The 17302-nt window shown below is 32.1% G+C and overlaps 2 protein-coding genes across 3 annotated transcripts in view; one reads left to right on the top strand and one right to left on the bottom strand.

Moving 5' to 3' along the window:
- The window catches only part of LOC123677724 (collagen alpha-2(IV) chain), a 28699-nt gene extending 26456 nt beyond the window's left edge, over positions 1–2243 (bottom strand). For both annotated transcript variants that reach the window (XM_045614411.1, XM_045614412.1), the window contains exon 1: positions 2096–2243. In XM_045614411.1, the coding sequence (XP_045470367.1) occupies positions 2096–2115 (20 nt within the window). In that variant the 5' untranslated portion in view covers positions 2116–2243. The remainder of the gene's footprint in view (positions 1–2095) is intronic.
- Positions 2244–2472: 229 nt separating this feature from the next.
- The window catches only part of LOC123677725 (collagen alpha-5(IV) chain), a 79107-nt gene continuing 64277 nt past the window's right edge, over positions 2473–17302 (top strand). Inside the window, exon 1 of the mRNA XM_045614414.1 lies at positions 2473–2602. Coding sequence (XP_045470370.1) covers positions 2519–2602 — 84 coding nt within the window. The 5' untranslated portion in view covers positions 2473–2518. The remainder of the gene's footprint in view (positions 2603–17302) is intronic.

Genomic DNA, 17302 nt, shown 5'->3' with positions numbered 1-17302 from the left:
TTTTCGTCAGCAACTATCGAAGCATTAATTTAGAATAATTTGATGAAATAATTAATTTTTAATCGTACTGAATGCTTGACAAACTTAGCATGTTTGGCTCATAAATAATCTCATCCTTATACAAATGAAAATTGTCGATAATTCAAATTTTATTCATCAGATTAACTCAACTAAAGTATATATTCTTCAGAAAATATTGACTTAAGGAAATTATGACTACATATTATGGTAACTCTATTTTGTATACATAATCATTTTCATTCATTGCTTCTACTAGAATAAGTGGAGAGGGTAATAAAAACAATAGAGGTCAACGTATACATATTGTTATATTTGTTCATGGCATTTTTCAAGCACTCAAGTTCATCGAGTGGCAAAACTGAATGATTCAAATAAATGTCTGCTGAAACAGTAAAAGAATTGAGCTTTGATATGCATTACAAAAAATTACAAATTTATTTATGAATTTTTTATGTTTACCGAATCAATCGAATTTTATTTCTACAATTTTATGTTACAAATGTATCATTCCCATTGGCAATATAAATATCGAATTAGAAATATTTTTCTCATCTAAAAATAAAAAAAGGAATTTATTTTCAAAAATTCGTCAAATTTTATCATGCAAAAATCCAGTTTTTGGTGTTTATCATTTCTAAATTTAGAATAAATTTTGAAAAACTCATTACAAATTATGGGCAGAGATCCAAGCTTCCAAGCTATAATTTCACATCAAATTTTCCAATTCAAATTCAATTGATCATATTCTACAACGTGTAGTAGCAATTGCTTCTGTAGTAATTTTAATGTTGGAAAAATCGGAATTTGGATTTAAAATTCAATTTAATTTTAGACACAATTTCCCTATAAGTATCAATAAATGTTAAAAAAAAATTATATTTTTGAATAGGTACTAAAACCACATTTAAAGGGTTGATATTAAAGGAAACGTCTTTTTCTCATTTTCCTTAGTATAGTATCTGAAAAATATAATTGTGGAATAATAAGAAAAGTATTATTTAATAGGAAGATATTTTCATATCCCTTATACACAAAGAACCTATCCTGTAAAAAAGTTGCAAGTTAGTTATTGAAGGTCGTTGTTTTATTAATATTCAGAAGATAACTAGGACCGAAATTAGGTATCTATTTAGCGGATGATTATTGTTCTCTCAACTGATTTAAGACCAAGCTGTAAAATTTAATGATGATCATCGCAAAACATGATGATTTGTGATTATCATTAAATTTTGCTGAGTTTGAAAGAATTCCAATAAATATGGCCATAATTTACGGTGCACTAAATATCTTCCTCCAAATTTTTGTAAAATCAAGTTAGAACAAGGTCCAATAATCTGGTTGTATTTGTTTCATTAATTTAAGTGAAATGCTATGTAAAAAATACATATTTTCTAATCGCCACTCACTGAAATTTTTGCGTTGATATCACGGAAAACTACCACACAAATCAAATTCGAATGCAAAGGTTCGATTTAGCACAAGATTGACTTCAGTGGTAAAAAAAATCAATTCAAAGATGATCGCTTCGCATGAATTTTTGTAATTTAGGGTAAAATGAATATTTTTCATTGAAATTTTTGTCAAATGAGGGCCATGAAATAATTTCGTTGGTTTTTCTTAATAATTAGTTTTGAATGACTTATAGTAAATAAAATTTTATCAAAAATTATTTTTGCACCATTGATCACTCTGCCGATAAAAGAATAGAAAATCCCTAAACTATTCAGCTCATAATTATTTCAAAAAATCATTGAAAAGGATAATTTCGTAATGAAAATCGCAAATCAAAAATGATTGATCAAAATCCAAAAAATTCAGCCAACATTTTCGGTGCAATGAATGTTTTTCTTCGGAATTTTTATCGAATGTAATTTAAACATGGAATAATAATTTGACATAATTTTAAGTTTAAATCAAAGTAAATTATTGCGAAAAAAAATCATCCCAAACACCTTTTTTTTACAGTGTCAACTGCCCCCGTCACTGGTGAATATTTTCGCGGAAAACTCTGAAAAACCAAGTACACAAAAAATCTGTATCAACACGATCCATATTTCCGAGATAAAAAACCAACCTTATTCCGCGGCTAGACATCTCAGCTCCCTCCCCAAAGGGAAGTGCACCACACACTAACAATGTTAAGTCACTCACGCGAATGAGCGCGTACTGAAGTCTGAAATCCCTCTCAAGAAGTCAATCGCGAGATTTCGAGCTTACACAGAATCCCAACCTCTACTTAAGCGCATGCTTAAGTAGATCCGCGAAAAGCGCCGGAAAAACCAGCTCGCAAACGCATCAACACCCTCCAATCTTCACTGAAGGGCCTTAACTTCTAAAACCACCGGAAAAACCCGGAAAACCGTCGAAAATTCTCCTGGTTTACGAAAAAAACCCGTCTTTAAGTCAAGTCGGCGGAGCTTTGAGTCCGTCCGGCGCGAGAATAGTGGGAGAAAGTTCATCTGTTTCTTCATGAATTTCAGCAAACCGCTAGTAGGCTATGACGCTGCGGCTCGGTTACTGCCGGGCGTTCGCCCTCGGTGTTTTTATCGTTTTCACGTTTGTGCAACACGTCGAGGCTTTGGTAAGTTTTGGTGTTGATTTTTCGACGGGGTCCTGACAGGACGTACGTCCGAAACTTGTCGACTGACCCCTGTACGTTGTCGCGGGTTGATTGGGACGAAGGGGAGGCCCGTTACTGCGACTTTTAAGTCGCAGAATGATCTGTCAATGAAAATTTTGATAATCGAAAGCACGGTATCGTGGAAATAACACCGACCGATTGAATTTTCATTGAAGATATGCTGAAGAGCCTATAAGTGAAATTAAAAGCTATAACTCGTAAGATCAGTATTGGTATTGATTAAAATAATTATATACAAGATGATTGAACTTTCAGTAGGTTTATTTCACCAATTTATTATTTATGCAATTTTAGTGAAGATATTTATATTCAGCATACTACCCACTCCGCTTCATAAGGGAGATACAGGGTTAACAAGTTGAAGGTCACTCGGTTTTGGCTTAAACGAATGAGCCAACTTATGCCAAAAACACCTACTCAATTCAGGAAACTGATTAAGTCACTTCTGAGTTAACATCAAAAAATTGTTTTAATCATTGGCTCACAAGTTCATTTGCTACTAAACTGCGTAAAAAAACAATTTTCTGAATGCTAAATGAATTTTCCACATAAAAGAACTTTCTCAATAACTTTGACAGATGCAGCATTTTAAGAAATATTTTTATAATTACAATACATTTCATTGACATGATAAGTCGAATCAAGATAAATTGGTTTTGAAACAATCTGATTCCTTGTGGAAGAGCACCTGTCAAAACACTCTGTTGTACCAGTTTCCACCTTGTATCTATATTTTGGGAAAAATAGTAGGAATGATTTTTATATTAAAATTTTTCATCCGCATTTATAATATATTAGTGGAGTGAGACAAACGTCGAAAGTTCTTGTGAAAATCAAAATCGGAAATACATAACCTTTTTTATTGGCCTCAGCTTCTTGTTCTTCAGAGAAAATAGAGAAATTATGTATGACACCATATTTTTACACATATCCACTTACGAAATAACAAAAATTTTCATATATTCAACCCCTTTTGAAAAATACATGTCATGCTACTGCATTTTGAATGCTAAATGAATTTTCCACATAAAGATCTTCCTTGAAAATTTTGACAGATGTAGCATTTTTAAAAATATTTTCATAAAAATATTTCCATAGATATATTTTTATAATATTTTATAATATTAATATTATTCTATAGAAATATTTTTATAATGACAATACATTTCAATGACCTGACAGAGCGATTTCTTATCGAAGAGCAACTGTCAAAACACACTGTTGTAACAGTTTGCACCCTGTATCTTCATTTGAAGAAAAATTAGGAAGTATGTAGCTTGTATTTTATTGCCATTAATAATAAATTAGTGGAGTGAGACAAAATCGGAATCCATAATCTTTTTTTTTTTATTGGCATCTGCTTTTTGTTCTTTAACGGATCATATGTTAATTTCGATTCAATTCTTTTTGAAAATAGACAAATTACGTATGACATCATAACAACAATTTTCATAAATTCACTACAACTTCATATCTGGATCCTTACTTCTTAGAGCACGATTTGACAAATTATTTGAAACACTTAGAATCATATTACGTGAAGATTTTCTCATTCTTTTCAATTTCCGTTCAATTTTCATGGAATAAGAAGATTTCACCCTCTGAAATATAACTTTATCGATCTACATTTTCCTATTGTCCCTCTTGTGCTACTTATATCCATATTGATAAAAAAAAATATTTTCTATTTACGTTTTTGAATCACTTCTGTTTCCATTCAAAATATTTCGATCGGTTAAAAAAAAATATTTTCATAAATTGTTTTGTATTCAATGGATCTATCAATCGTATATATTTGTATACCATCCATTCAATAGACCTATAATTTGTCAATTGGTATTCCGGGGAGTATGTGGAAGGAATATTTCATCGAATAAAAATTGATCCTGCCTGTCATCTTTGTTTCATCCAATTCAAATTGATGAATGAATAAATTTCGCCTATTGTGACTCGATTGTAATTGGGCTTCAATTATTTTTTCTATAATCGTTTAAACTGATCAATCTCCCACACTGTTTTTCATTCATAATCTGATTTTGATTCAAATTACAGGATTATATAAAGAGAGTACCTACACCTCTCAGAAATATTGATTCTGATCAAATGATATCCTCAAGTTACTCAACTAAACAATTTCTGCTATATTCAAATTAGCACAGATATTTTTCATTTCAGCATTCCAAATTTCCAAATAAAACTGAGCATATCTCAAATGTAATTTGTTTTATAAGTCATACAAGTAGATAGATATCATTATATAAACCAAATCCTAAAATTCATCAATATGTCAAAATACATCCGCAAAATTTTTTGTCTTAAGCGATTTCATCAAATACTTTTTGGTTGCAAATTATTATTATTTTTACAAATTATTATTGTTACTGCCTTGCTTGTAGAACAAATAATATTTGTTCGAATTTGTTAACTGCGGGATTTGATAAGAAAACAAATATCTTTTCACTTGAGCGTTTAATTTGAAACTGAACTTCTTTCTCTATACATCTGAATCTTATCTCCCAAACATGTATAACTACTTACACACAAAAAATATCATAACAATTATTATTGTTAACAATTGACCCCTCTGAAAATTTTTACCTTTACGAATCAAATAAAGATTGAGATTTTTTTGGAAACAATTAGAACTATTTTTATGTGATTTGGTTCATAGATTAGAGAGAATACGATCTATGAATTTTCAGAGCAAAATGTCAAAAAAAACCCAAACACTTAATTCCTCCGAAACTTAACAACACACAATCATGAAATAGAAAACATATATTTCAAAGATTATACTGAATACTAGATTTATTACCGCACTTATAGTTTCAGAGGACTGAATTTTCGAAAACTTCATTCGGATTTCGTAACGAATGACCTTGAGTCTGAATCCCGCCACTGGATATTCATCAATTTTTCCCATTAATAATTATAAATTTTTTACTCACGTGGTGAGATATTTTGCATTGAAAGAGGAAATAATTAACAAATTTCCAGTATTTTTCAAATTGAAATAATTCAAAAATCTACTACCAACATGAAATATATCTTTTAGTGACGTGAGAGTTAATAGAAAATAGGGTAATAGAGTATATTACCGCACTAGGGGGGTAAAGTTGCACTTTACTTCAATTTTCATCGATTGTATGGCCTCATTTGCGGAGATCTACCTCGAAATCATCAATTTCTCAATTGAAACTCATGTTGGCAATGTCTTGGAATTGGAAGGAGAACGTCATTTCGAGAATAAATCGAAATTGAATATTTTCAAATACCTACATATTTTTTGATAGTACCTAGATGAAAAATATTGTACTATATGTATATATATTCTAGTTCCCTAAAAATATTACATCGCTTTGTAAAATTTGTGAAATTCATTAAATTAAAAACTTCTTAATGTTTAAAAAAAATATAAATGAAGTATTAGTTTGCTTTGAACTCAAAAGTTTATGAAAAATTCAAATTTGCAATATAATTTTGACTAGAGATTCAGATTATTTGTTTTGGGGTATACCGCAGGGATCGAACTTGGAACCCCTCCTCATTTTGTTTTCGAGAAACGTCCTACCAAGTGTTGTATCCAACTCATCTTGTCAGCTTTTCGTAGATGATTTCAAATTGTCTGAACAAATCGAAGAAATGAATGACTACTTCCTTGTTCAGGGTCACTTGAATCGGTTTTATATATGGTTGGTTGGTTGGATAAAAATAAGCCATTTTTCAATATATCGAAGTGTTTTCAAGTGACGTTCACAAAAAAAAAAAGATATATAAAGCTTAGTTTATCATATTGAGGGCACTCCACTAACCCAGAAAATCGAGATTAAAAATCTGATGGGGGTCATTTCCGACGACAAACTTACTCTTAGTCCGAAGTTTTGATAGTAAAGCAACTAAGCTACTTGAATTTATGTTAGAAATGCATATAAACAGGACTCTTGAAAACATTTTTCAAATCTTTCGTAAAAACAACTTAAGAAAACGCTTTTAAAACGAAAAAAAAATTCAGAAGATATTTTCCGATATTTGGCTTATAGGAAGCATAATGTTTATAATTTCGATATATCCCTTGTATTAGGCTCCGTGGAGACTCTTTCAGAATTTTTGTTTATAGGAAGGAATTCATGAGACACTTCGAATGAGTTTTTAGTTATAATGTTTGAATAAAACAGTATTTTTTTTTCTGTTTAGAAAATTTGTTAATTTTATTGAATGTTCGCTCTACTGTATTTTTTTCTATTCAAATGTAATCTGTAATTGGACCTAATCTGTTGATTAAAATAAAATGAGTTGAGATTTTGTAAGATGGGGGTTATGATGAACTTTCATGTGAAATTTTCTGTTCTTCTTTTTTCGCGATACCGTTTCAATCGCTTATATCGAATTTTTCCAGATAAATTAACGTTCCCGTTCTTGTGTGGTCCTTCAATATTATATACGTTTATAAATCACTGATGCATCTTTACTGGCCAACTTAATTTCGGCTGCATGATGAAGCTTTTCGTTTATAATGTCAGACCGATGCAAGTACCAACCAAACCATTTATTTACCACTTATATAAGTAGGTTTGGAAGATCGGCTGGCCTCTTCAATTACCAACTGATAGGCAGTTATTTTGTTTTAACTTCTTTCTCCTGCCCTTTGATTTCCGCAGCTGACATTATACAGAGTTTCTTTCTGCGGATGACCTGTTTTGAACAGGTCATAATAGTTATAAACCTGAAAGTAAATATTATCATTAGAAGTGAAAAAATTGAAAAAGCACCTACTTTATGTCAGGGGATTTTATGTACTTGTTCGAATTCGTTATTATATGGAATTATTTCACAAAATTTTGCTTCTTCCGATATTTCAAAAGAAAATTGTTCTGGACACAAATCTACAACCAAGAAATAATTTTTTTTTATGTCCGTGATTGAGATATTATATGAAATACAGGGTGTACAGTTTTTATCGTTGAAAATTCAATGGGATATTCTCCTAGTTGTCCTGATTCGGAAAAATTTATATTATATACCTATATCTCGATCCCAAAGAGATATACAGGATGTTGAAGTTTACAAGAAAAAATCACTTTTATGCAATAGCTTCCATAAAAAAGCTTGAATTCAAACTAAATTTTGCATGCCTACCCTACTCCCTAAGGGCTATTTTATGGAGATATTTTCGTTTTTCGATGGGCACACCAGTAGCGTGCAATTCGGTCACATCTCAAGTATTTCGAAGAAAAAAGTATACCGCTGTTTTTTTGAAGGAATGTATGAAGCAATATCGAACTGCTCGTTCAATTCGGAGTATAATTTGCTTTTACAGAACAAAATTAGAAATTCCAGATCCAGAGATGATTAGTTTTTTCGAAAGACGTGCTAACTCAAAATTGGCTACAAATTCATAATTTAGTCAGACACGAATTGAATTCAGTAATACCCCGGATATATTTTGCATTAAGTGAACGTATCTGTCAAACAAACAATCAAATCTATTGTTTCAAGATATTACCGAATTCAATTCGTGGCTCACTTAATTATGAATTTGTAGCCACTTTCGAGTTAGCACGTCTTTCGAAAAAGCTAATCATCTCTGGATCTGGAATTTCAAATTTTGTTCTGTAAAAGCAAATTATACTCCAAATTGAACAAGCAGTTCGATATTGCTTCATTCATTCCTTCAAAAAAACAGCGGTATACTTTTTTCTTCGATTTACTTGAGATGTGACCGAATTGCACTCCACTGATGTTCTCCGAAAATCGAAAATATCTTCATAAAATAGCCCTTAGGGAGTAGGGTAGGCATGCAAAATTTCGTTTGAATTCAAGATTTTTTATGGAAGCGGTGACTTTTCATCAAGGTATACACGGTGCTCCTAAATTAGAGTAACATAATTTTAGGAAGAAAAATTCCCATAAACAAGAAGTTTTTTACTGTTTATATTCATTCACGAAGAATGTTAGATGTGAAAACTTTGAGTGATACCGCGTATCGAAGCTGAGTTTATTCTCTTTTTGGAAATCTGAACAATGATTTCAAATTCAAAATACAAATTGATATTTTTAACCAGAACACTATGAATGAGGAATAATGAGTCTGGTCCTGGAATATTCAAATAATTAATAACTCTTTGACTCTTTCAATAAATTCTGCCGATAAGTATTGTTCTGATTATGGTTTAATTAGTTTTATGAATATGAAAAGTCACCTTGTAGCTTTCTGAGGAAAGGCAGAAATTAATTTTTTTTCTGTCAATTCGTACTCACTTAGTCATACAGTTACTATCGGGACACCCTGTATATGTAGTGGGAAGAGCCCAATAGAAAAGAACGGTGGGCAATATCAATTTATATCTCAAGATATATTATGTATATGAAATCTAATAAGTAATCAAAAATCACCTTTGTATTTATAATACAATTTACCTCCAATTTGACATTCCATGAAGACATGAAGACTTAATTCAATGTATCACATTTTTAGAACAATGTTCAATACTAATAAAAAATTAGTCGTGTGAAATTTCGAACAAAAAAACCTGAGTAACTTGTTAATTGACATGATTGTGGTCAGTATTCACTTGTCATAAAACAACACTCTTTCATGACGTGTTTCCTTAACATTCAACTAACTATATAGTTATACATCATACAGGTAGTTACATTACAGAAAAAAGGAAGTGTGTATAATTATTATCTCTCATCTGACTTGCATATTCATCTCATGAACCCTGGAAGGAATAGACACTATCATAGAGGGAGGTAACAATGAAATACCCAGAGCTATAACAAGTAATTTGAAGGAAGTTGGAAAGTAGATAATTATTCATCTCATATTCCAAATGTAACTCTAGACAAAAGTTCATCTTGAACCTTCAACAGTATTGTAATCGACCAGATTTTAATTAACATGCTCTCCCAGCATGCGGTTAAACGCTTAATTATAAGGTTCAATACATCAAAAGCATGCGAATCGATGGTACTTCGTAGTACCCAGCTGCTCTTAAGGCCCATCTGGTTCCAAGGCATCGACCAGTTGGACCAATCGTCTTGAATTTCTTGGTATCGGTGTTGACAGTTCGAACGCAAGTAGAGATTGGAAAATTTTTTAGATTAAGTTCTATATTGAAATTTTCTTCATTTCATTTAATATTTTGTATAACTTTATCATATGACATTTACAATTCCAGAATAATACATACATCTATATACTTCCAATTTAATTGTTTGTTTGTCAATTTTCTAAATATATCTAGTCTTTGAAATAGTAAAGCAATATTAGTTTGAACCAAATTTCGTGTTACTTGTAGTTAACCTATACATCTTCATTAACATCAACTTATCACTTGACTTATCTTAGTGACAAAATCCTTTCTTTAAATTATTCTGTTCGATGCTAATCAATACGTAAAGGCCAAAATTTTTTGTTAAATTATTTTCACGAATAAATTCGAAGAAATTCGTTCTAAGACTTGATAAACTCTATTGTTAGTTGAATATTCATCCTACTGAACTTAGGATCATTCACTCATATTATAACTAATGCATTTTTGAGACTAAGAAAAAACACATCCGTAAAATGATATACCGATATAGAATCAATAATGTATTTCTCGAATTGTGATATATGAATTATAAAAAGTATAGACCCCAATTCAGACCCCTGTGGTATACCTCTACAGATTTCTAAGAATTAAGGTATCGCATTCTTATAATATGTAGCTTGGAATCTCTTTTCAAGGTGAGCTTTTAAAAGAAGAATAGCCACATCAGATAGATCCATATCAGCCAAAATAGCCAACCGCATCTTGTCATCAAAGGCCTTGGAGTAATCGAACAAAATGAGAAGAGACAATTTATCCTCATCGCTGATGGCTTTCAAAATGTGAATTGAAAAATTGAGATAGATATGATAATTGATATAGAGAAACGTGCATATAAATTATGGATATCTGAAAAAATTTACACATTTCATCTGAAATGCTCAATAAAGATATTATCATTAATGATTGATTCACAAACATGCAAAGTAAATTTCTCCTTGGTTCATATTTGTAGAATGAAAGAATTTAAAACATCGCATAATTTCTGCTGATGAATGAAATCAAGATGTCTCGACGTTCAAACTTGGCCTTCGGTGTCATCATATCAGTTTCTGCTGATCTTGTCGTTGTTCAGTGATAGCGCCTTTATTGGGCTTGAATTATTAACACCATACAATAATGGTTGGATGTGAAATTTGGCAACTTCTTATTTGTGATTTTTATGCAGTATTATAGTTTTATCGGGGTTTTTCTCAATATATCCCTCACAAATTGTGGAAAATCTCAATAACTCGTCATTGATTTCACTTGAAATTTTTATTAATCTTCTCATCGATCAATGTGAAGTCTGGAGCTTTTTAGCAGTCGTTTATTCATTGCACTCTTGGACACCTTAAAACTCTATAAATGTATGTGTGCAATTGGCACATGAATGAACGAGCTTTTTATAGTTACAAACTAATTTCACATCAGTGCTTTCATTATATCTTTCGATAATATGCTTGAATTTCACACAAAGCTTGGAATGATTTCTTCTTTTCCAATATTCACCTTGAATTTTTCAAATCATAAGATTAACTTGAGATCATATGAGTTGAACCTTATAATTTGAGAGTATTCCTAGCTCAAAATTAGGCAATTAAAGAATCTAAAGAAGTGATAGAGGGATCTATTCAGTGAGCGTGACCTCAAAAATCGCTGAAAAACTCCATTCCTTATTCCTTTGTCAATAAAAGTAACTACAAAGCCCAAAAGAACTGAAAGCTCTCTCTGAATCTCGCGACCATCTTCTTTGTCCAGTTGGTACACAGCTTCTTAGCACATTACCAGGCTGGGCAGTATCTTCGGACAGGATGATTTATACTCATGTCTGGCCAGTCATGCATTCGCATCTCTTATCTCAGCTGAACTTAAATACGTTTGCTGAACTGTTCCTATGGAATCACTGCTGATATCATTGTCGGATACCGACTTCAAGGAAGATGCAAATGTCCCTCGTGATTTATTGGACACTCTCCGGTAAAGGCAGCTCCTGCACCCACATAATCGATTAAATCTTACACGACTATAGTTTTCGTCAAGTCAGTAGAATCTGGAGAAGGTAGAAATGCACGCTCAACTTTTCCGAAATCGAATTCGAATCTTTTTAGAAAATGGTAAATCTTGGTGCTGAAAACAGTAATAAGTATAGGGATCTTAGGTTTTTTGGTTTAATGTTATTCCCTAAATATAAATATTACTAGCTTAGGGCTGCCATACGTCCCGGTACGCCGGGACATGTCCCGGTTTGGATCATCGAGTCCCCGTGTCCCGGTCAGTTATTCAATTGTCCCGGTCAGTAGTTCGACCGTTTTGAGATTCATATTTCCTTATATAGGGTAGGTGAGACAAAATTTATTTTCATGGAATCTCAACGGATTCCAGTTCCGTTGCTCAAACATTATTTTTCTGAAACTGAAGGATTGAAAATAAAATTATTAAAATTGGACACATGGCCAAATAAGTTGTCTTATACAATCACTTTATTCTGTATTGAATCTTTAGAGGACCTTAGTATTTCTATATGAAATATTTTCGCTGTCAGTGCGGATAACTCAAATAGGTACTCACTTCGAAGTAAAATAAAGGCGTTTATTTTTCATTAGAAGAAATTTTTTCCAAGGACATCATAATTATCGGTTGTCCAGCGCACATACTTCACAAAACTTCTTCCACTTCCGCCGATATGATGTCAATTTCTGTGTAGTCTATTGGTCTTAAAATTTTCAAATATTATCTAAAAGGGTCGAATGATGAAAGGTTTTCATGAGTACGCAGAAACAACTCACAGTATGAAATGACAAACGTAGAATTTTATATTTATGTGAGAAAAAAATTAATTGGAAAGGCCAAAACTTTGAAATATATAAATGAGCTAAAAAATGGCACCGAGGATCTAGCCTAAAAAAAAAGGGTACCATACCTATTTGTTTATTGTTGCGACTTTATGTTGTTTTTATTGCGAGATGATATTATTTTTGTTCTTTATAAATTATTTCAGTGGATATGTCTGAATGAATCTTATTTTTGGGGAATGTGTTATAATTCAACTACAAAGTGCAAAAAAATCAATAATCTTATAGAAACTATAAAATATAATATAGGATTATTAATAAATGAATACCTCTCAGATGAGGTTTTAATTTTTGTGTGGTATTTTAACCTATTTTTGTTCCACTTGTCCCGGTCGATGTTCCAACATTTATGGCAGCCCTATACTAGCTGCAACTCACGGAACTAGCACTTCTGTATCTGAAGGGGTAATTGTATACAGTAACAAAGCTTTGCTCAAGCTCGAAGACCTGGGTACCTATCGATCCTGGGGGTATTTACCCCCGCGGGGGTAAATCAGCTATTTTGTGGGGGTATCGAAGAACCTTATAAGTAATAAATAAACCTAATCCATGATGAATCCAGCAAAAAATGAAAATTGTTAATGAGGACTACAATGAAGCTGAAGACGTGGCGGCCAAAGTAGTATTTCTTGGACTTCGCGAGATAACTACTTACAGAATAGAATTTCAAAATTATGATCTAAGCTCATTTTGGCGAATAGCTGGTCTAAAGTATCCTTTTATAGCTGACATAGCTTCAAAAAAACCCTTTGTCGCCACAATCAGATGTGAAAGTGTTTTTCAACTTTAGTTACATTGAAAACAAAAGGCAATCGTCCCAATGTGGAACATGACATCTAAGCAAAACTAAAACTAAAGCTAATGCAAAGAAATACCAACCATAACGCTAACTTTTTCTCTTCAATTAATTGTTCATAAAGGATCTACCTAATTTCGAAAAGAAAACGATAGTTTTCTCAGATAATTTCAAGAAAAAAAGGCCTACAAACATGGACCCACAAACGCTTTGTTTTCGAGATAGATGGTGTTAAATTTCAATTTTTTTCTAGAGTTTTTTTTCTGATACCTTCTGACCTTCAGAAGATATTCAACTGAAATTTTTGGCATAGAAACTGCAAATTAGAGTTAACATCATGTGATATGCAAAGTTTGAATGGAAATCTACAGAGTGATATTTTTTCTGAAGCAATTCCCGACTTTTTCCTAACCTCCCCCTCCTATGTCTTATAGTTTTTACTTATCTGGTTTCGATTATGAGAAAAAAAGTTAAACAGTCATCTCGAAATCCTCAGGAAAATCCAAATTATCATAATAATCCATTTAGTAAGCTGTGATGAATAAATTAATTATTCGTTTTGTCGCTTATTTTCCCGATCTGTAGCAATGCTTCATTGGATTAACTCGTATAATCGTAGAAAAAGGAAGACTACAAAAAACTCCCTGTATCTCGAAAAAAAAAAGTTTTGGGTGCCAATGTTTATAAGACATTTTTTCCTAAAATTATCCAAGAAATCTGCCATTTTCATTTTTACTTCCAATTCAGGAACACCTTTCATATTAAATACGTTGAAATTATAAGATATTTTTATTTGCCTTTATTCTTTGTATTGATGAAATTCGGGTCGGGTCAAAATTAGTTAAAACAGGTTACAGCGGTAACTTAATTGAAACACTGCTCAAAGAGGTATCACTTGAGATTGGGAAAGTCTAAAAAAAAACATCAAGCAAACACACTAAACATTCAGTTGTCAAAAAAGAATTCGTTCAAATCAGAATGAATATTTTGAAATAAAAAATTCAATTCAAATAGTTAATTGAAAAGAGCACTGACGTGATGTAAGGACCTTTAAAACACTCGTTTTAAACGTTCAACTGTCTTCAAAACGAGCTTTCAAGCTTTCAAAAGCTCTTGACTTCACGCCAGTGCGATCTTTTCTGTGAAAAAGCACTGAGAAAAGTGGAGAAACTTGACTTCAACAATATTAAATTTTTCTTCACATGAATCAAGCACCTGAATATTGACATTCAAGTACGGAATTCGTCGAAATTCTCTACTCGATTATCTTAATATTTGTTGATCATCTCTATAGCAGATTCAGCTACATTTTGATTTCTTGAAAAATATGTAAATACCTATTCAGCTCTGGTTAAACAATTCTGCAAACGAACAAATTTTCGTTTTTATCTTAGATTGAGGCCAAAGTCATGAGAAGCTCTTTCGAACGAATGTGGAGAAACACAAAATTAATTTCTTGAACCACTGCATCAAGATGAACTGAAGAATATGATGACGTTTTTTTAACCGCCTGACAATTATATTGTCACAGCTCTCACAGCCAATATACGAAAAGTTTAACCAAAGTCCAAGCTTGTTTTCTTCGCTCTCGGCTTCGGTTTTATCGCTCGTTTAATTGTTCCTCCATTTATGAGATCATTTTTACAATTAGAGATTTTAAAAAACAGAATCGTTCGGAGTAGTTAACACTTGTAACTCGTTGGAAACTGTTTTCAGATCACTCGTAAAAGTTGCACTGAAAATATAGTCTACGAAATACGACTTGACTTGAGATTGAAAAACTACAACTTGACTTGAGCTTCACTTGAAATCAAGTCAAGCTTAAGCCAAGTAGCTTGAAAATCAATCCAAGCCGTGAATCCCTAGTTGAGATGCTTTAAGTAAATATAAAATAACAATTTCAAGTATTGCAGTATCTCATATTAAACTTAGAAAACTCAATTAGAATTCTGAAAAGAATATCGATATCATAGCTTTTTCAGAGCCATAGAAATTGGCTTTAATTCCAAAAAGCCTGGTCTGCAATTCAACAGTTAGTTGTGCCATCGGAAACAAAAAAAAAGTAAAGCTCGGGCATGAAATTAGGAAATTTTGAGAGCTTCATCATTCATGCCCAAGTTGCACCCATGAAGACACCATATATACCTAGCTATGAACTATATACAGTTATGTTGTCTTGGTGAGTAAATGAACAAGAGCTCAAAAGCTCTTTATTTCACTTCAGTGCTTTCCTCATTTTTTGTCATAGAATCCGATTTATGAGGTTAACAATCTGTTCCCTTCTGGCTTAACTCTAATTTAGTCAATGTTATTGCAAAAAAAGCATGTGATGGAGTTGCTTTCCTCCATAATGCGACTCTGCATCAGCACCAGGTTTCCCTATCACGTGTTCACTTGGATTTACGATAAACACCATCAATTTAAAGGTACTGCAATTACCTATACGATAACCGTACGCGTACCAGACGACCGGCAGTGGTACCAACTTAAAGCCGTGACTGTATAAATCCCAAATGCAATTTAACAATGTAATAAATATTTCTATATGTTCGATCAAAAACGCAGATATTGGTTTTATGTATTTATATGGACTTGTGCATACGTTAAACTGTTGTTACGTTACGTCGTTTGCGTTCCACTTTTCGTGATTAATATTATTGTGTGTGATCTCTTCACCGACACAAGAAACCTGATATTCAATACTTGAATTATGACGGGTTGCGGTATATACATGAATACATCTATCAAACTTCTGAAGTCTACTTCGTCCTAAACAGTCCAAGGACGAGAAAGTCGAAGAACATTCAGTCCAAAATATTACAAACCGTTAAACAAAATCTGCAGTACCTTATTAATTCTCGATTGAGTAATATCTATTGTCAATGTGTCTTTTTCAACATCTCTTTTTTATCAATTATGATATTTTATTTCATCAGTTCTATACTCGAAATCTACCCTGAATTGTTTTGACTCTCCGAGTTGATATTTTTATACTGCTTTTTAGTATATGATTTCCACGGAATTTGCATGAACATTTATTTTGTTTTTTCCACAGTTGAATATGTACTAACTTAAACTGCATACCTAAATAGATACCCAATTCTTCCTAAAGAAGGTATTAGGCGTCTCCCAATGCAGTCTTTTCTACTCACACATGACTCACACAGTCATAGGAATAATGAACTAAAGGTTATAATATCCAGAAATAATATACACAAAGTATCATGTCCACTTTCATCACCAAACTAACGGTCAGCTATGAGTTGGAAGTCTCGTAGAGCTAGTTTTTGAACCATGCCATCAAATTTCAGGTATTTACACTGATGAACACTTGTAGATGGAGGCATATTAACCAACAATATCTTTCATTTTTTAAAAATATAAACAGAAAAATTTTGTTTCCGCATAAAATTATCACAAATAAAATGTTTCCATTGCATGACTCAAATATTTGGGACATTCAATAACAACATATCCATTATGTGGCCAAAAAGTCAAATTCTCTTCTGGACACAATATATCATTCAATTTAAGACCACGGATTTTGGCAACACAATACAATGCTCTTAAGATCTTCTTTTTCATTTTACTTTCAAATTGTTTGATTAGCAACATCTTCAACCCACCAGGTAGACAATTCCAGACCACGCTAAGATCTATTGAATATTTTGAAGTCATTCCTAATATGGTACCTACTGGTTCTTTTTCTCATACTTATAAATACTTGATACAACCCAAAATTTTTTTCATAACTCCATAATAATTTTTCTGAAGACTTGTTCTATCACAACTGCATCAAAATTCTTGTTCTGAATGGAACTGAATTGAACTAAAAAGCGTTGCGTAATCTCAAAATTAAAACACATCTTGTTTTGACTTTTAACGATTGGCAAATAACAATAGCAGAACCAGCTTT

Source organism: Harmonia axyridis, chromosome 4 (assembly GCF_914767665.1).
Source record: "Harmonia axyridis chromosome 4, icHarAxyr1.1, whole genome shotgun sequence".
NCBI lineage: Eukaryota > Metazoa > Arthropoda > Insecta > Coleoptera > Coccinellidae > Harmonia > Harmonia axyridis.
The sequence above is the reverse complement of the archived record's forward strand: the minus strand, read 5'-3'. Positions and strand labels throughout refer to the sequence as shown.